This window comes from Dendronephthya gigantea, unplaced genomic scaffold (genome assembly GCF_004324835.1).
Source record: "Dendronephthya gigantea isolate DGI-Jeju-01 unplaced genomic scaffold, DenGig_1.0 000023F, whole genome shotgun sequence".
In the NCBI taxonomy this organism is placed as follows: Eukaryota; Metazoa; Cnidaria; class Anthozoa; order Malacalcyonacea; family Nephtheidae; genus Dendronephthya; species Dendronephthya gigantea.
This window is the reverse complement of record NW_021163033.1, coordinates 551,610-568,549: the sequence shown is the minus strand read 5'-3', so window position 1 is coordinate 568,549 and position 16,940 is coordinate 551,610. Positions and strand designations below refer to the sequence as shown.

Sequence of the window (16,940 nt, the reverse complement as noted above, 5' to 3'; positions counted from 1 at the left end):
AGAAAACCATATCTTAGATATACTTCCTTAGCGTAGGTCGATATCTTCTTCATCATCCTCCTCGTTTTTCGTGCTTTTGCCGTCGGCTTCATCTAGCGAGACCAACGCGAGCTCCTTAGAAAGGGGAAGGTCATTTGAAGGCTTAACGAGTTTTGAAGTGTTGTCGAGGTACTCGGAAAATATTTTTATAGCTTCCTCTGCGCTGAGACGATTTTCTGGATTACGCTTTACAAGATCGTTCATTAAACTGTGAAGGAGTTCATTGTTGTGACACAGAACATCCCTGTTCACCGTTTCTTTTCTTCTGACATCCTCAAAGGCCTCTTTTCTCTTTCCGCTTTTAAAAAGGGAACACAGAAGATAAAGAATAAGCCCCGCGCTGTACATATCAACTTTGCAATCATAGGGACCAGATGTATTGATTTCGGGTGCTCGGTATTCAGGGTGTCCGATTTCGTGGGATAAAGCGGAGTCAACTTGATCGGAATGATCAGACTCTTCCAAAGAATTGTGGTTTGGAAGCTTTCTGGCCAACCCAAAATCAGTAAGTTTAGCAACCCAGTAACTAATATCTTCCTCGGAGGGAATTTTCAAGAGGATATTTCGGGGATGCATATCTCGATGTACCCAATTTTTGTCGTGAAGATACTTTAGGGCTTCCAGAATATGTTTGAAAACACGTTTGTGAAAATCCTTCTTGTCGACAATTTGTGGGTTTTCTTTTAAAACATCGGCAAGGTTTTTGTGACAGAGTTCCAGTCTAATGCAAAATATTGGTTGTTTCCCTTCGATTCGCAGTTCCCACGAGTTGTAGTATCTCACGATATTTTCATGCATATTGAGAGAATCTGCTTGACTACTGAGAATGGTCAGTTCACGATTTTTATACTTTTCCGGATTCTCCGGAGAACTGCAAATAATTTTCACCGCGTACAGTTTATTATCTCCTTTATGCTTCACAGAAACCACTCTTCCAAAAGACCCCTTCCCAAGTGAATCATTCACCAACTCTAAATCATCTTTGGCGGCTGCTATGGCATCTTGGACAAGCATCGTATTCTTGTTTTTGTTGTGTCCAGAAAGCTCGGGTTGACAAGGAAGTTGGCACAATACTTGTTTAGCACTTGGTCGACATTCAGGATCACCATGCAAAAGGCTGTTTTCCGTCGAGAAAAGTAGTTCGTGCAGTACCGGGTTGTCATGACACAAGTGTGTGCGGTTACGAAACCCTTCTCTGAGAGCGCGAATCTCATCATCTGGCCATGACTTTCGATCTTCTGGGTCTGAAACCAACAGATACAACACGATACCTGCGCTGTAAAGGTCTGCTTTCTCACTGTGTTTTTTATCAGCCGACAATTCTGGAGCTTGATAAAGTAGTCTTTCTGGATTTGGCCATTGCTGTTCCAGTGTTGCTTGATCAGACATATCGTCATGTTTGCTGTCTGTTGGCAGGCGTCTGGCTAACATAAAACCTCCGATCGCAACTTTTATTTCTCGAATTGATTTTGGATTGGGGAGTTTCACGAGAATATTTGTCAGATTTATATCGCGGTGAACCCATCCCATCGAGTGGATTGCATCAAGGCCGTTCAATATCTGAGGAAAGACTACTTTATAAAAGTCTTCGTCCTTCACAATCGACGGGAACTTTATTTTCATGTAATAATTAAGATCGTTTAGACACAGTTCCATCTTAAAACAAAGGTATTCCGTACCTTCAAACTCGCTTAGCCATTCATGAAGGTGCCTTATGACGTTGTGATCGGACAAGTCTTTGGTTAAAACGGATAGCTCCCGAATTCGGTATAGGGCTTGTTTTTTCGAGTTCCACTCAACGAGCTTAACAGCATGATAATTTCCCGTAATACCCCCTCGCGCTCGAAAAACGCCAAGACTGAAGTTTCCTCCGCCAAGAAATTTATCAACAGCCCATTGGTGACCTAAAATTTTTGTTGCTTTTTCAATCTTCTCCGTGTTATCCATAACAAAAGCGACGATTAGCTTGAAAGAAATTAGAACCGACTTGCAAATATTATTCTGCCGCGTCGTTTACATTCCTGTTTACAATGATGCGTCAGTAATAGCGAGGTTCAGATTTCACTACTGAACATTTTTTTAAGTTCAGATTTTTTAAGTTCAGATTTACGACGCTTGTCTCTGGGACGTTTTCGTGAATAAACATGGCGGTAGTGAAATCTGAACCTCGCTAATATAAACAGTGAGACGTCGTGCATAGTTCCGCATCTATTTTAGACCCAACCGCGTATTGGAGGAAATATACAACAAAACGATTATACCAATAGTAACATATGGAATATTAGTATGGGGTACATGCTCGCCGTCACAATTACAAGATTTCGAACAGTACCACGCAAGAGCTGCGAGGATAATATTTAATATAACGCAAGGCGACTTGTCACCAGAGCAGATATTACAAGATGCATGACGTATACCACGATAAGGCACCGCACGATTTGCAAAACCTATTTGCAAAGCGAAATTCAAGGCCAGGGAAAAGGAACTTAAATTTCGATATTGTTAGATGTAGAACTGAGAAAGGCAGAACCTCGTTGAGGTGTAGAGGTCCGATAATATGGAACCAACTTCCCGAGGACATTAAAATAATAATTAGCAAGGATAATTTTAAATCGAAACTCAAGAAAATAGAATTTAGTAATATAAACTTCCTGAAGGAAGCTGCTTTAAATAGTAATAAAAAAGACGATTTTATATATTATTAATTAATTAATTCTTAGTTATATTTAACATATATTGTAATCTTTAGTTTGGCAGGTCCACATCAGCTTTTAGTTGACGGATACTATAACCTGCCTTATCAAATAAATTATGAATGAATGAATGAATGAATGAAACCCTGTTTACAATACACTGTGGTTCCGCGTAAGTTGATAAATCGCACATAAACTGGATATTGTGTATCGTATTAACATTTGATTTACAAATAAAACAATTCGATCTAAAATAAGATAAATAATATATAAGAAAGACTAAATTTAAAACCCAGTTAATTATAAAGTATAAATACGCATAGAATATGAATACGTAATTACCAATTATACATGTTAGATCTAGATAACTTACTTCTGTGGCAATAATACGGCTTTAATACGGCTTAAAAATTCACACAATGAATGAAAGTTTTACTTAAATATTACGAGCAACGGGTAAATAAAGAAGCAGTTCTTTCGGAATAAACTGTTTTTCAAAGCTTCGTTGAGTAAATTTGCTTTAACATATCACATGCCTATGCTCTACAGCTTAGAGACCTATGGTAGGAACAGCCTTTGTCGACATGCATCGTCGAAAGAAAACTCTCCAAATCTGAATCTCGGAAGAAAAAACATAAATTATTGTGTGTTTATTTTCAAACTTTTGACCAGACTTTATTGGTGTCACTATATTTCAAATTAGGTGCGCCACTAAATTGTCCCGATATTTGGATGTGGCACTGATGTGCAAATAGCTAAATATCTAAAATTCGTACTGTGTCAATAGTATAATATTTACTGTAATTAATGAAAATGCAATGCATTGAGTCCTTCGATTAAACAATGGCTATAATACCAGATTGACGTGAGAATAAGCCAGTACTGCTTACGAAAAAATTGAAGTTTTTATCATTGGTCAAACAGACCAGACAATAACATCGCCATTCATAGCCAGGGGCGTTGACCTGTGGTTTTGTTCCAATACGAGCATATTTAATGCCACCATTGCAGCCGTCAAAAGAGTCGCAATATACATCTCGTCTCTTCTGAACAGCAGCATCTGCAAATGAAAGAGGTTTTGTAAAAAAAAGATGCTCTCTCACTGAGCATGTGGTTTAATAAAACCTTTAGTCGTCGGTCGTCACTTGCAAGAACTCAATAGGTAGGTGTATTATAGTGGTTTTTCGACGATTCAGTACGCGATTAATATACTAGTGATAGGATTTGGTTAAGATCACGGATACGATTAATAGATAACTTCCATATTATCACCTTAATTTGCTAAATTAATCTCAATCCTAAACCTAATTTTACCTTATTAATTTTAATACTAACTACTGGTTACAATCAAGGTTTAAGATTTTTCGGATTAGGGTTACCTGGATACTACGCTCAGGTAATGAAATTATATTCTATATTCTTTCACTAGTCTGTAAATGAAGTGGTTTCTACCTTTGACTGTACCTAAATTCCGCTTGGTGCTGTTACGGTATGCAATTTTCTTTGCAACTTGCGATGCAATTATAGGCATGGTAATGTAAACCGTGCTCTAAATGTTACTTTTAACATTTTAGCAGAACGTAACAAAATGTTATATTTTCCAGCTTTAGATGTCTCAAGGGTAGAATTGCATTGCAGGTTGCACAGAAAATTGCATAGTGTAACAACGCCTTTAGCCCTGATTCGGTTTTGACTGAGCTCCATATGGCTTACCTGGCAGGTAGAGGTGAAATGGCATTGTTGTAACAAGAGCATTTGGATTATATTTGGCGACAGCGTCGCTCCATCGCAGCAAATTTCCTTCGATGCTCGTTGCACCGTAGGATAATCCCTCGATAGCCTCTGCCGGTAAAACGTAATTCCAGACGTTTATCTGGGCTACTGCCTTCATCAGAGATTGATGGTTCTTAAAACCACCTCCGTACGAATCTTGTTCCTGAGTGATGACCCAGAGGCCTTTGGAAGAAAGAACTTGGTTCTGAGGAAGCCCCGTCTTTGTGCCAGCAATTTTTGCTTTCACGTAATGCCGCATCTCGCCTTTCACACCGTCCCATGATGCGCAAAAGTACTGCCACTTTTTGTTATTTAAAATATCATCGCCCAACCTTAATAAATCCAGGAGATAAAATTTCTTTAAAGTAATTCTACAAGATAGCAGCCTTGCCGCTAAACAAATTAGCATCTCTTGAAATATACTGCATTTCCGTTTCATATTTCTGTGAGTGCAGGGGCCGCGGAAGTGGGGAGCACTGGGGCACGGTACCCGTCCCCCCACTTTTGTTGAAAACACCAAAATGCGCTTCTTTTTTCAAGCGAACGCGCGACTGTTTTGTGTCATTAAATGTGCGTTATTATTGTACATGATCTCAGACTTGGTAGAGATTTTTATGTAGCAAAATGTTGCATTGCAGTGGTAATAAATAATTAAGTATTCAGTGAATTTCACTGTCTTTGCAGATCTATGAGAGAAAGTGCCCCTTTTTTTAGTGCAATGCCCCCCCCCCCGAATGGTTCGCGCCCTTTATTTCTGTTTTTTACAAGATATTGATAAAAATTAATGGTTTACACTTACGTTACGTCGTCAGTGTTACCCACACTGGATTTTATTTTTCCATTGTAAAATTCTAAGTAGAATTCATTCGAATTTGAGGGCGACGCATAAGAGATCAGACCCGGTGCTGCGGTAGAAGTGTAGACCAAGAAAAGCCAAGCGCAGACAGTCAATTGTTTGATTCCTTCGCCGTCATAAGGAAGAATTGCATGATTATATTCGCTCGCGTCGTCCATTGTTAACCGGACATTGGACAATCCAACTAGACATAAAAATGAAATACATTCTGGTGAGAACTGGATTGAATAGGTTTGCATCACCGAATTGCAGAAGCACTTCGAGATAGCGCTGGGAAAGCCAGACTGGACGATTCAGTTTGCGAATTGAGCATCAGGAATATAGTGGATTTCTAAGTCTAAAAGGATTACTATTTGTAGAATTAGCTATAATGTCACGAAACATATTAAACCTCAGCACGATTTTCCACCTCAAACTGTTCAAAAACTGAACAAAAACTTAACAAAAAACTGTTCTCTCGCGGTTTTAAATTTCATAGTCTTTATATTCTTTGCGCCATAAACAATATTGTAAGCCGTAAAACCCAATTAATAGGAAGTGGCCCAACATTCATCGTTAATCCACAGAATTATAGCATCTACGAAAGGCCCTCTGTGCAGAGGAGAGTGAGTGCATGAGAGTGACTCTCTGAGGGATTCATAGCAATCTCAAGAACTTACAACTGCTCACGACGGTCGACGGTTTAGTACGAACGACATGACCGTGCATATTTTGTTGTATATCTTTCCAAGATGCGACGTCGCCACTTTCAAAACCGGGATGCTTTGCGTGCATAACAATACGATCGACGCTCAGCCTGTACTTCCATATATTGAAACGACTCAAACTCCCCACAAGATCCTCATCGGAGGTGTATCCAGATCCTTTATCATCCCCGCTCTTCCCGATTATCAAATACGACCCCTCAACGACATGTCTCTTTTGAAAGTTGTTAAATAAAGCACGGTGTACGCCATCCAAGTAAAAGTCCCACTGCCCATTTTCGTTCTCCCACGTGATTGCCATGTGATGCCAACGGTCGTCGCTGATTGGCGGAAGTTTATGTAAGCTACATAATGTATAATGAAATTAGTGATCAGAAAAGTTGGTCAGAAAATAAAAGGTTTTCCTACATTTTACCAAAGGAGACTCACAAGATTGCAATTGTGGAGGAACCGTTTGTACTCTTGTTATAACTGTCACCTTAACTATCCCCACTTTTAGCCTATTATATATTTCATACCATTCTTCTGATCCCAGTAGAAAATGTAATTCAAAACTGCCTCGGAGAGCAACGAGAAGGGTGGTCGTGAGGTCTTTAGTGAAGCTTGCAATCGCTTTCAGTTGAGTGCCCGCTGTCGGAATCCACGTCGTCTTCAGCCACCAGCTTATGGTGAATGAATCGAGTGATGGTATATTTGAAATTGCTTTAAATGACGACGTTCCACTCTGCCCAGAGAAATGCAAGTCTGAATCTCCCAAATCTTCTGAGGAAATGTCTATTCAAAGATCACGTAAAATCATGACGTAAAATTAGTTGACGAATTAAGAGTAATATATATTATTGACAGTTATATAATAGCCATACTTGGCTACATGACTGAGTGATGTTTCGTGGTTAAGCGAGGTAGATAGGACATGAACATTCTAGGGATTTTAGGGATTGATTTCAAAATCAATCCAGTGAGTATACTTCCTGCATCGCCTACCTCGTTTACTGCAGTCTCTTGATTCAGCGCTTTCCGATGGTGATGGTGTGAAATCTCGCCCCCACTTCACAATACTTCCGGTGGACGTATGACTTAACGTACACGTCATCGCCATCGCTTTAATCTCGTCGCTAGGCAACACTGTGTACCAGGCATTGAACTGACTCATCTTTCCAGTGTAATCAGCACTGCCTCCGAAATGCCCCAGTGTCCACACTCCGTCCGCTTTCACAATGGCATCTTTGAAGAACGATTTCCCAGAGGGATATCCGCGAATTACGCCATCGACAAAAACGTTCACGTGACCACTGGTGCTGTTCCACGTGACACAAAGGTGGTGCCATTCGTCATCATAAAGAGGAGGCATAGTGAAGGTGGCCTGCTCACTATAATGAATTGATGGAATTTAACAGTCATGTTTTGCTTAAACTTTTAGAACTTCGTTATCTTAGACTTACGCGTTGATTCCAAATGAAAGGTCGTTGTTAGAATAGCCCAAACTCATAACGCTCGGAGAAGTTCCATCGTTTTTATAACCGAAGAATGTCCCTGAGGCAGCGTGACTTGATTTAAACCAGAAACAAACTGAGATCTCGATTAAATTGTCTGTGTTATTTCCCTTCCATGTGTGATTTGTAGAAGGAAATTTCAAATCAAATTCATCTGAAATTTGAATGAAAAAACAACTTGAAAACTCGTTGAAATCGGGCAGACGTGTTGGCAAAAAGAGAACGGTACATCGACGAGTATGTCAAACGAGTTTTTTGTTGTAGTCCTCCAGCTTTTCTACGTTTTTATTCCGTAATTTTGTCACATTCAAACCTAAATTTTGTGGTTGATTCAACGGTGTGAACAAACTTACCATCCTGACAATGATAATAAGGATATATTTTGCTTTCTTTACATTTGTTTTCATAACGACATTTCCCAGCATCACAGCCAAGCTACGAAAAAGAAAACAATACTTCTCGGTCACTGCAAAAGTTAGGATTGAAAAAAGGCGTCTTTTCTATCCCTCGTCTGGTCTGGGGACCCTGAAAGATTGATTATTTTGGTGAGTAATAAAGGTCTATCGCTGAGCATGACAATAGAATGTAGATGGAGATGGACCTTTATAGAAAGTCGTCGCTTTGAAGTATTTGCAGACCTGATCCTAATTGGCTAGAACTGTCTTCAATGGCCAATCAGAAGCATACTTCTTCCACCGCCAAACTACGTGATACTACGGAATTAAAAAGGTCTGTCTGACCAACCATCATCATACCGCGGGAAATGTATCACTTCCAAAGTAGGTAACTCCTGGCGCGTCTACAAAGTCGTTGGGTTGTTGCCCCTTTGTGCTGCTGCTGAGTTCGCATTCAAACACATCTACTTTCTCTTGACGAGCGTTATACGATTGGCAATTCGTAGCCCGGAGACAGGCAAAACCACAGTCTATCTGGCTGTACTCATGGATGATATCGATTACATGATTCTTTAGTGCCTTGCCTGAAGATTGAAAATAATGCATGCATTCGTTAGCGGGAATGTTTTGAGAAATATACTCGCGGAAACACTCAGTCACGTTTCATCCAGGTAGACAAACCAGGAAACATTTTTCTAAGCCGCACGTCATTTCTTGAATGTGGATAAAGGATAAGAAGCATTGTTTCCTAGCCGTGTTTTTCGAAAATAAGCAATTCAGGAAATATGCATAGTTCCCTAGTCACGTTCCTCGAAGATGGGCAAACCAACGAAACACAATTTCGTTAATCATGGGCATGTCTCGCGGTTGTTGCTACCTGCATTTGAACTTTCTCTTGCGACACGGACATGTAAAGTAAAAATAAAATTACTTACCTTCAACAACGGTATCAAAAGACGTTGTCCTGACATGGTTCCCTCGATACGGTTTACCCGCCAACAATGTTTTCAGGCAAAGAAGAATAAGCAGGAAACTGATGGAGTTTTGTAGAGCCATCATTTGCCCACCACTTCGTCAGCTTTGTTACCTGCGTATTTGAAGCACTGAGATTTGGTTTCCAACGCTTTGCGTCTACCGTTTTGCAGGTGGTAGTGCGTGCTTGCGTGGGCTAACAAACAAGGAAGATAAAGGTCGCATCTCTTAGTTCAAATCTTGTAATTTTTCCGGGCAGGGTTTGTGGAGCGTTGGCTCAAATTTGACGAGTGTAGTGTGAGTCAACTGAAATGCATCAGGATACAGGCTTTTTGACCCATTATCAGTTCATATATTGTTTAGGGGAAGCGAAAAACACTGACTTTCAAACACATGTTTACCGAATGTGGGACGTTTTGACATAACATGAGCATAGTCTTGATTGGGTAAATTAAGAAAATAATTGGGTTAGTGGTTTTCATCTACTTAATTGGGAATAACAAATTAACAAGCCTAACACAGTCAGATAGAAATAATATTGGGAGAAATATTTTATACGAGAGCGATTGTTTTAGTGCTATTCAAACTTGAACCCCACTACTATGAGTGTTATCCCCTCAATTCTTCTGTTTTATACTTTTATTTGCTGCATGCGGGAAGCACTGGGGTTAACTAGGGTTTAGTTTCCAACGCTACGCGTCTTCACTTGCAGGTGGTAAGGAATGACTGAAATCAACAAGTATATGAAGTTTGCATTTTGTTGTTTGTATTTCACGCGCGACTCACTATTGCAATCCGGGATATTTATTATTTCATGAAGTTATGGCTACGTCTCTACAAATTGTGCTAGCTAACTTTGAATTTTTTAAACTAAATCTGTTAAAAAAATCGCTCAAAAGTTGGAAAATCTCATGCTCGCATCAGTTCGATATAACAGCCCCACAGTGCGCTCCTATTTTTTCTTACCACTGGTACACGCGTGTTTCCGTGCGTGGTCGTGATCGTAACGTGCTTCCGCGCGTGCTTCCTCCAAGCTTGCCCGTGTTCTATGGCGGACCAAAGCATGTAAAAAGTTGAGGTTATTTACAAATTGTATTCAGAAAATTTATGTGTTTAACCTTCGTTTCTTCCTGAAATAATCGTACGATATAACTCTCTGAGATCTGCAAGGAATTTTGGGTGTATTTCGTCCTAATCGAGCAGTTTTTTCCCCGTGGGATATGTCTGGAAGTCGTTCAGGAAAGAGCATTCTCTTTGAGTATTGCCAAAAACGTAAAATTGGTCCGCCATATTTTGAAACCTGGGCAGCTCCGAATGGTTATCAGGCAAAAGCAGTAATAGATGGATATCCTTATCCGACTAGTGCTGTCTTTTCTAAAAAGAAGGAAGCTGAGCATGATGCTTCGAGAGCTTGTCTTGCAAGCCTAGGAATTTTTGAGGATGAAACAGACAGTGGTGGAGGATATGGTGAGCATGGCCCAGATGTAGTCATGGGCAACCAAGGTTATCCTGGTGAGAACCAAGATTATCAGGATAACCAAGGGTGCCCTGTGGACCAACGCTATCCCAGTGTCCCAGGACAACTTGGATCCAGTTTTTCAACGCCAAGTCCCAGAGGCTTCGGTCGGCCACCAAGAAGTGGTGGCCCATCTGGTGGAAATGTGAAAATGCCAAAAAGTGTTCTTCATGAATACTGCCAATCGCAGAAGATATCCCAACCCCAATATGAGACTGAGGCAAACTATGATGGTTGTGCATTACTAGGGTTCCATTGTGTCCTGTTTGTAAGAGATGAGTATTTCACCACAGATCACCTGTTTAGTAACAAACGTGATGCTGAACATGCTGTTGCACAAAAGGCTTTGAATGTTTTTGGGTATTATACAAGGTCCCCTTTGTATATGGATAGCACACCCCCTCCAAATCCAGCAGGAGCACCTTCATACAAAACTCCTGAAAGTTCGTACAAAAATCTTTTGCAAGAACATCTACAACAACGAAGTATTGAAACACCTTCCTATGAAACACAGTTGACAGGTAAGGTCAGAATAGAGAAATCCAGGAGATTTTGATTGGTAGTATCTCAAATTTGTTTTCTTACAAGGCAAGGAGGCTGTCTGCCTTGATGGTTTGGTATTTATAATATATTTTTAGATAGGGGATATATCAGTAAAGTTTCAATTGAGGGGAGAGTTTTCAAGGCCAAGGAATGCTGTCAGACTAAGAAACAGGCAGAGCAAAGTGCTGCTAAAGCTGGACTCATTGCAATGGGTGTGAAGGACCCAGAAGCAGTCGCTATGAAGTTGCTGAGAAAGTAGGTCATTCAGGATTTTTTTTTGCCAGGGTTTTAATGGAAATCTGAATAGTTTGTGAATCCCTTATCTTTGTTTTCTGTGAGTCATGTACGTCCCTCCAGTAAGTAATCAAATGATTATTTTGAGTTATCGAAATTATATTGAAGAAGTTGTCTTCCCCTGAACTAATTGTCCAGTTCAGTCATAGAGCCATCAAAGCAAATTGTTATTTGGGATGAAGTATAATGACTTACCCTTATTAACCTGTCTTCTCAAAGTTGCATATAAATAAAGATAAAATGTGTCATCCGACTTTTTTTTTCCCTTTTCCAATTTTTACCTTGGAATCTGCAAATGGCTGTGTTTAGAGTTTTGTCAATATGAGACTTGTGGTACAGTGTACCTGACCAGTAAAATGGTCTAGGAATAGATGAAGTTGCCAGCATTTTAAAGAAAGGAAGATTTTATTTAGAAATTCTCATGGTCGATATAAGAACGCTGAAAATGTGCCATACAAGAAAGATTTGCATGATCTTGAGCCTGAGCAGACAGAAACTGATCAAGTGCAAGGGAATACATCATGGATTCACAATCACAAACAGTCTGAATTTGATGTTGATGATTATGATGACATGGATGGGGAGTTTACTGATTTTCAAAAGGCTGCACCAGTGAAACTAAAGTAAGTTCAATAGAATACAGTTGTTTCTTCATTACCTCGACAACTCTGAGTACCATTTTTTATCAGAGAGGATCAGACCTTTCCCAAGTATATTGCCAAGATTTTTCAATTCTGCAAGCATGCGATCATAAACACTTCAACTTACAGGCGGAAATTAGAGGAAAGTGGCGAAGACGACGAGTTCTTTGGTACGCCAGAGCAACGTCCGCACAAGATGCAGCGCGTGGGTGAGGTTTCAATGAGCAACAGTCGCCCATCGTCAGAGAGACGGTCAAGAAGACGAGGAGAATATGAAGTTGAGGATGTCCATCTTGGAAACTTATCTGTCGGCGAGGCATGGCCAGAACGAAGGAATATAGTCTTGGTTGGTAGCGAGGAGACTTCTATACCTCTCTTTTGTCAAGGTGGGTATTTTGACTGTTTTCAGAAGAAAAGTACTCTGTGGTATGGTTGCGGTAGGGAAAATTCAGATTTTTGTATTGCTACATTTCATAGGGAATATGGAAAGGTGTGCTCTGGAGGACCTGTCAGCTGGTACCCTAGTGGATATTGTACCTGGTAAGATATCAATTGTGAACCGATTCCTGGTACACTTCATTAAATTTATCGGAGTATAACTTACATATTGTGATGGTGATACTCAGAGTTACCAACCAGGCGAGCTGAAGAATTAGCTTAACGACGTTGGGAATCAAACCTGTGACTGTTTGCTAGTCCAAATACTCTTTCAACTGAGTTACTAGGTTAAGCCGGTTCAAATATGTGATTATTCTCTTTAGGGCATCGCCTGGTTGGTTTGGAAGGTTACTACGTAATACGCGGAGGTCAGATTGTACTTCGTGCAACACAATGCCAGCAAATTTTGATGCCGGAAAAACCCGATAAAGTATTGATCAGTTGTGGCGTCGTTGTGCTCCATTGCATTCCAAGACGCGATGGAACGGAAACTAGGTGTGTACCCTCTCCTGGGCCATGAGCCCTGACCTGAGGAGTGGGGCAGACTTTTCTACGACGAAAGCTAAATAGCGCTATCCACCACTGGATAGTGGATCAATCGCTCTAAAATTGCCTGTTGTTCGGTATAATTTTGTTTAAACCTATTTCTTTTTAATTTGGAGGTTTTCTATCATGACTTTTAGATCGAAATCTGTAATCTCAATGCTTTTCAAGCTTGTTTAAAAATCACTGTCCGCAGAATAGTAGCTATTCAGCTTTCGTACAAGCGAATTAGGGCCATCTTGCGTGGCCTAACCTTCATCATATTATCTTCTGGTTGTAGATGTGATGTGAATGTTTTACTCAAGCGCTATCTCTGCAGCCAAGCCTTTATAAACGTTGTTCGTGGTCTCGCGCAGTATTTCCGCAATATGCAGGCAGACCGTCCTTTCATTCTAAAGACAAGCTTGATCATTGCTCACATTAAAGACTGGATGCTGGAGGAGGTTATGGCAATATCCTCGTTCTCCGAAACAGCGTTAGAAAACGTGTTTCAACACACAATGAAGTTTGATAAACGTTGGGTGAGATTCTTAAGAGAGGACAAGATGTCTAAGGAGTTAAGAGAAGTACAGGTAGGCGAAGGCGTTGTATACCAGTGGTGCCCGTATCTTGCGTCCACTCTGTCCGCCTCCTGCCTCCACTTTGCCCGCAACCTGCCTCCACTCTGCCCGCCTCCTGCCTCCACTCTGCCCGCAACCTGCCTCCACTCTGCCAGTATCTTGCCTCCACTCTGCCCGCAACCTGCCTCCACTCTGCCCGCCTCCTGCCTCCACTCTGCCCACCTCTATTTTGCCCAGCTGTCTCTATTCTGCCCACCTCCTGCCTCCAGCGCGCTCACGTTTTGCCTCCAGCTGCGTCTCCTCGGTGCAATCTTCGTAACATAATCGGAAACATGCACTGTATACTTACTGCATACTTACTGTATACTGCATACTGTACTTACTGTATACTGCATATATGAAGTACTGTATAGAAAATATTTAGTCATATTGAATATCATGTTCATAGATCGCAGCTAATAAAGAGTTATTTCGACGTGCCAACAGTGGCGAAGATCAGAATCAAGATCGGTTTCGACCTTGGAGGTTACCTAAAGGAAACTTTTACCATCGCATGCTTTCTACAGGTATGGATGGAAAGTTCTTTTCACTTTGAATCAGTCATCACTTGTAAGACTGTTTCTTCCAACTTCAAGGACGCTTCCTCCTTCTTTAATACGCAATGTTCTGCTTTCAGGCGTGTTCATAGAAGGCCCAGCTGAAGCTGCGATGCGAGAACTCAAAGAAGAGACTGGTATAAAGCTGAAACTCTCTGATATAAGTTCATCTCCGTTTATCGATCTGGCTCAAGCTGACAACATAAATCCACATAAAGGTACAACGTATTCACATTTTCCCTTTGTGGTTGACCCTCGAAAGTGTTTTTCTATTAATTAAAAAACATAATTTTGGTTAAGGCGACTTTTCTCGATATTACCTCTGTGGTATTATCACTGAACCTGAGAGTTATGAAGACGAGGATCCTCAAGGTATGCTGTAGACTGTAGTAGTGGCTTCTATTCTGTGACGAAAACGCGGTATAATATAATCAAAAGTGTTTACCAAAATTCGATTCGAGTAAATCGATTGGTAATCCAATTCCTGGAATTCATACTTTTCTCATTTTCCTTTACAGAAACAGCTGCTGAGAGTCAGGAGACCTCAGGCATGGATTCATCCACACCGATCGTGAAGAATCCTATCTCTTGCACGGACCCAGGCTACCAGGACAGCAGTTTAAATTATTCGGGCATGAATTCTGCTCCTGTCAGAATGGCCCCAGTTCTCACAGATCTTGGTCCGACAGACCCATCTCCCACAGGCCCAAGCCCCGTTATCACGAATACAACTTACGATCAGGCGTATTCAGCTAACGTCGACGCATGCTCAGGCAAGCCGAGTTCAGGCTACCCTGGCCCGGGCTATGCCAACGCTGATGCATATTCTGGTTATGGGAACACAAGCTCAAACTTTCCTGGTACGACAAACGCTAACACCGGTTCAAATGCTACAGACACAAATTCAGCGTATGCATATACTGCTCAAGAAGGCGGTAATCCAACAGACACGGGGACATCTGATACCAAATCATACACGTCGGGTTACACACCCACCAGCTCAAATTACCCTGCTGCATATTCTGCTTATGGGAGCTCTGATTGCGGTGCTGCAGGGTCAGCTTACAGTAGCTCAGGTTCAACTTTTGGTAGTGCATATTCAGCCTACACTGAAGCATATTCAGCTTATTCAACCTCATCAAATACTGGTTCAACGTCTTCTGGTGCATATTCTACTGACCAGGGCGTGGCTCCAAATACTGGCGTTGGTTCAACTTCTGCTGGTGCATATCCTGCTAACCAGGGCGTGGCTTCGAACACTGGGGGTGGTTCAACCTCTACTGGTGCACATTCGACCTACACGTCTAACAATGATAGAAACTCTACTCAACCCACTCTTTCTGGCACATCCTCCACAAACTCCGGTACTAGTGATTCAAGACAGCCTACATCAAGTACCACGTACCATGGTGCTTATTCAGCATACACGGACGCGTATTTAGCGTATGCTGCCGCGAAACCATCTTCCACAAGCACGAACTCGTCCTTTACTAGCACGAACTCATCTTCTACCAGCACGAACTCACCTTCGACCAACACGAGTTTCCCGAACACTACAAATAAGACCCCAATTGACCCTAATCCACCTCCAACGCGCACGGAATCAATCTCAAAGAACACAGCTTCTGCACACGTGGATACTTCTGGTAGTTGCGTATAAAACTTGCACACGAGCCTGAGAAACGCATTTAAATGTTTCAATAGCTACTGCATGACCTGATGTAGCTAGAATCTTCTGTGATTTGTTACCAGCTCTGACGATAGTTTATGGTTCCCTTTTTGGGAAGGCAATTTCTATAGTTGTAGCGAAGGTGTTTTTGTCTATTCTAGGCTTTTGTACATCACACTTGACGCAATCTTAATACTGTTTCCATTCTTTAGATACGAGTGAAAATAAAGAATCCAACTTGGTCAAAAACGAGAGAGAGGAAGAGACGACCGTTATTCGATCTCCGTTCGTGGCAGGTGCGGTTCACGAGGAATGCAGGTGGTTTGACATGGAGGAAGCCAGGGAGATATCCACGATATTTGAAGAAATATATAAAAGCGCCGAATTCCAAAAACTTTTAGCAAAACTAAAAGGAATTGTGTCCGCAATGTGACCTGGAAATGCCCGGACATCTTGGCGGGAAAATGAATATGCAGCTGGTCTTCTTACCAGTTACCAAGAATAGTTTTTTACTGGCTCGTAATTTTACTGGTGTTGTGTAGTCGCAGCTATCTTTCACATATCTTGCTAAGCAAAGTGAAAATGTCGCGATATTTTTACGTTTTCACGTTCAGACAAGTGTTCGTACATAGTGCAGATCTTCGTTCTCCAGAATAACTTGCGACAGATTTTACTAAACAAAACGATTTTTTACCATCTGACAATAGTCGGTTCGTGTTCACAGAAGACTTGTCACAAGTTCTGCGATAAACTTCGTGTTGTGTTGCAAAATGCATTTCATCCTTGAAACAGCTTATGCATTGACAACATCAGTGCACTGTTAGATGCAAGTTAATTTGTAAAAAGACTAAATTTGTAGTGTCTATAATAAGTAGTTCCATATTGAGTTCCATACAGGTACTTTTTAGCCGCAAAGTTTTGTCTCTATTATTTTTCCGCCGATCGGACTTTTAATAAGTCAACGTCAACGATAGTTTCTTCCTCATTTTTTTATACAAAAAACGCGGTTATTAAACATATATGAAACGGATATGGCTCGAATAAAAGTTTATATCTGCTAAAAAATCGCGAGCTCAGGGAACGCGATTGAACGGCTAACAACCACCTTAATTAATCTACGCGAAAATTCTCCCCGGTCCCTGCGCGGCGAAATTCAAAATGGCGGTGGCCATGGTAGCAGCGTTGGTGAAATTCCAATATTCAAGATGCAAATTC

The 16,940-nt window shown here is 41.1% G+C and overlaps 4 protein-coding genes across 4 annotated transcripts; 1 reads left to right on the top strand and 3 right to left on the bottom strand.

Moving 5' to 3' along the window:
- Nucleotides 1–14: 14 nt before the first annotated feature.
- Nucleotides 15–2,157, bottom strand: LOC114522544 (eIF-2-alpha kinase GCN2-like). Its single transcript, XM_028543256.1, has one exon. The coding sequence runs from the start codon at nt 1,984–1,986 to the stop codon at nt 28–30; it is 1,959 nt and encodes a 652-aa protein (XP_028399057.1). The 5' UTR covers nt 1,987–2,157; the 3' UTR covers nt 15–27.
- A 977-nt stretch (nt 2,158–3,134) lies between these two features.
- Nucleotides 3,135–4,835, bottom strand: LOC114522641. The gene is made up of 2 exons (XM_028543371.1): nt 4,446–4,835; nt 3,135–3,792 (listed from the first exon to the last, which is right to left on the bottom strand). Exons 1-2 carry the CDS (start codon nt 4,762–4,764, stop codon nt 3,569–3,571), a joined length of 543 nt encoding a protein of 180 aa, XP_028399172.1. The 5' UTR covers nt 4,765–4,835; the 3' UTR covers nt 3,135–3,568.
- A 465-nt stretch (nt 4,836–5,300) lies between these two features.
- Nucleotides 5,301–9,041, bottom strand: LOC114522721. The gene is made up of 8 exons (XM_028543462.1): nt 8,889–9,041; nt 8,314–8,537; nt 7,912–7,993; nt 7,508–7,712; nt 7,050–7,435; nt 6,584–6,839; nt 6,021–6,409; nt 5,301–5,545 (listed from the first exon to the last, which is right to left on the bottom strand). The coding sequence occupies exons 1-8, from the start codon at nt 9,010–9,012 to the stop codon at nt 5,301–5,303; spliced, it is 1,911 nt and encodes a 636-aa protein (XP_028399263.1). The 5' UTR covers nt 9,013–9,041.
- A 928-nt stretch (nt 9,042–9,969) lies between these two features.
- On the top strand, nt 9,970–16,711 carry LOC114522593. The gene is made up of 12 exons (XM_028543326.1): nt 9,970–10,962; nt 11,080–11,239; nt 11,692–11,901; nt 12,049–12,305; nt 12,397–12,459; nt 12,681–12,852; nt 13,181–13,472; nt 13,909–14,026; nt 14,137–14,274; nt 14,357–14,428; nt 14,575–15,702; nt 15,938–16,711. The coding sequence occupies exons 1-12, from the start codon at nt 10,146–10,148 to the stop codon at nt 16,156–16,158; spliced, it is 3,648 nt and encodes a 1,215-aa protein (XP_028399127.1). The 5' UTR covers nt 9,970–10,145; the 3' UTR covers nt 16,159–16,711.
- Nucleotides 16,712–16,940: the final 229 nt, after the last annotated feature.

What these genes read in the sequence shown, in the direction of transcription:
- LOC114522544 (XM_028543256.1), bottom strand. Translation starts at nt 1,986, where the DNA reads ATGGATAACACGGAGAAGATTGAAAAAGCAACAAAAATTTTAGGTCAC.
- LOC114522641 (XM_028543371.1), bottom strand. Translation starts at nt 4,764, where the DNA reads ATGCGGCATTACGTGAAAGCAAAAATTGCTGGCACAAAGACGGGGCTT. An exon ending in ATTTCACCTCTACCTGCCAG is followed by an intron (nt 3,793 to 4,445) that starts GTAAGCCATATG and finishes TTTCATTTGCAG; the next exon opens with ATGCTGCTGTTCAGAAGAGA.
- LOC114522721 (XM_028543462.1), bottom strand. Translation starts at nt 9,012, where the DNA reads ATGATGGCTCTACAAAACTCCATCAGTTTCCTGCTTATTCTTCTTTGC. An exon ending in TTATTATCATTGTCAGGATG is followed by an intron (nt 7,713 to 7,911) that starts GTAAGTTTGTTC and finishes TTCAAATTTCAG; the next exon opens with ATGAATTTGATTTGAAATTT. An exon ending in GTCGACCGTCGTGAGCAGTT is followed by an intron (nt 5,546 to 6,020) that starts GTAAGTTCTTGA and finishes TTTTATGTCTAG; the next exon opens with TTGGATTGTCCAATGTCCGG.
- LOC114522593 (XM_028543326.1), top strand. Translation starts at nt 10,146, where the DNA reads ATGTCTGGAAGTCGTTCAGGAAAGAGCATTCTCTTTGAGTATTGCCAA. An exon ending in GCTGCACCAGTGAAACTAAA is followed by an intron (nt 11,902 to 12,048) that starts GTAAGTTCAATA and finishes TTCAACTTACAG; the next exon opens with GCGGAAATTAGAGGAAAGTG. An exon ending in TGAAGACGAGGATCCTCAAG is followed by an intron (nt 14,429 to 14,574) that starts GTATGCTGTAGA and finishes TTTCCTTTACAG; the next exon opens with AAACAGCTGCTGAGAGTCAG.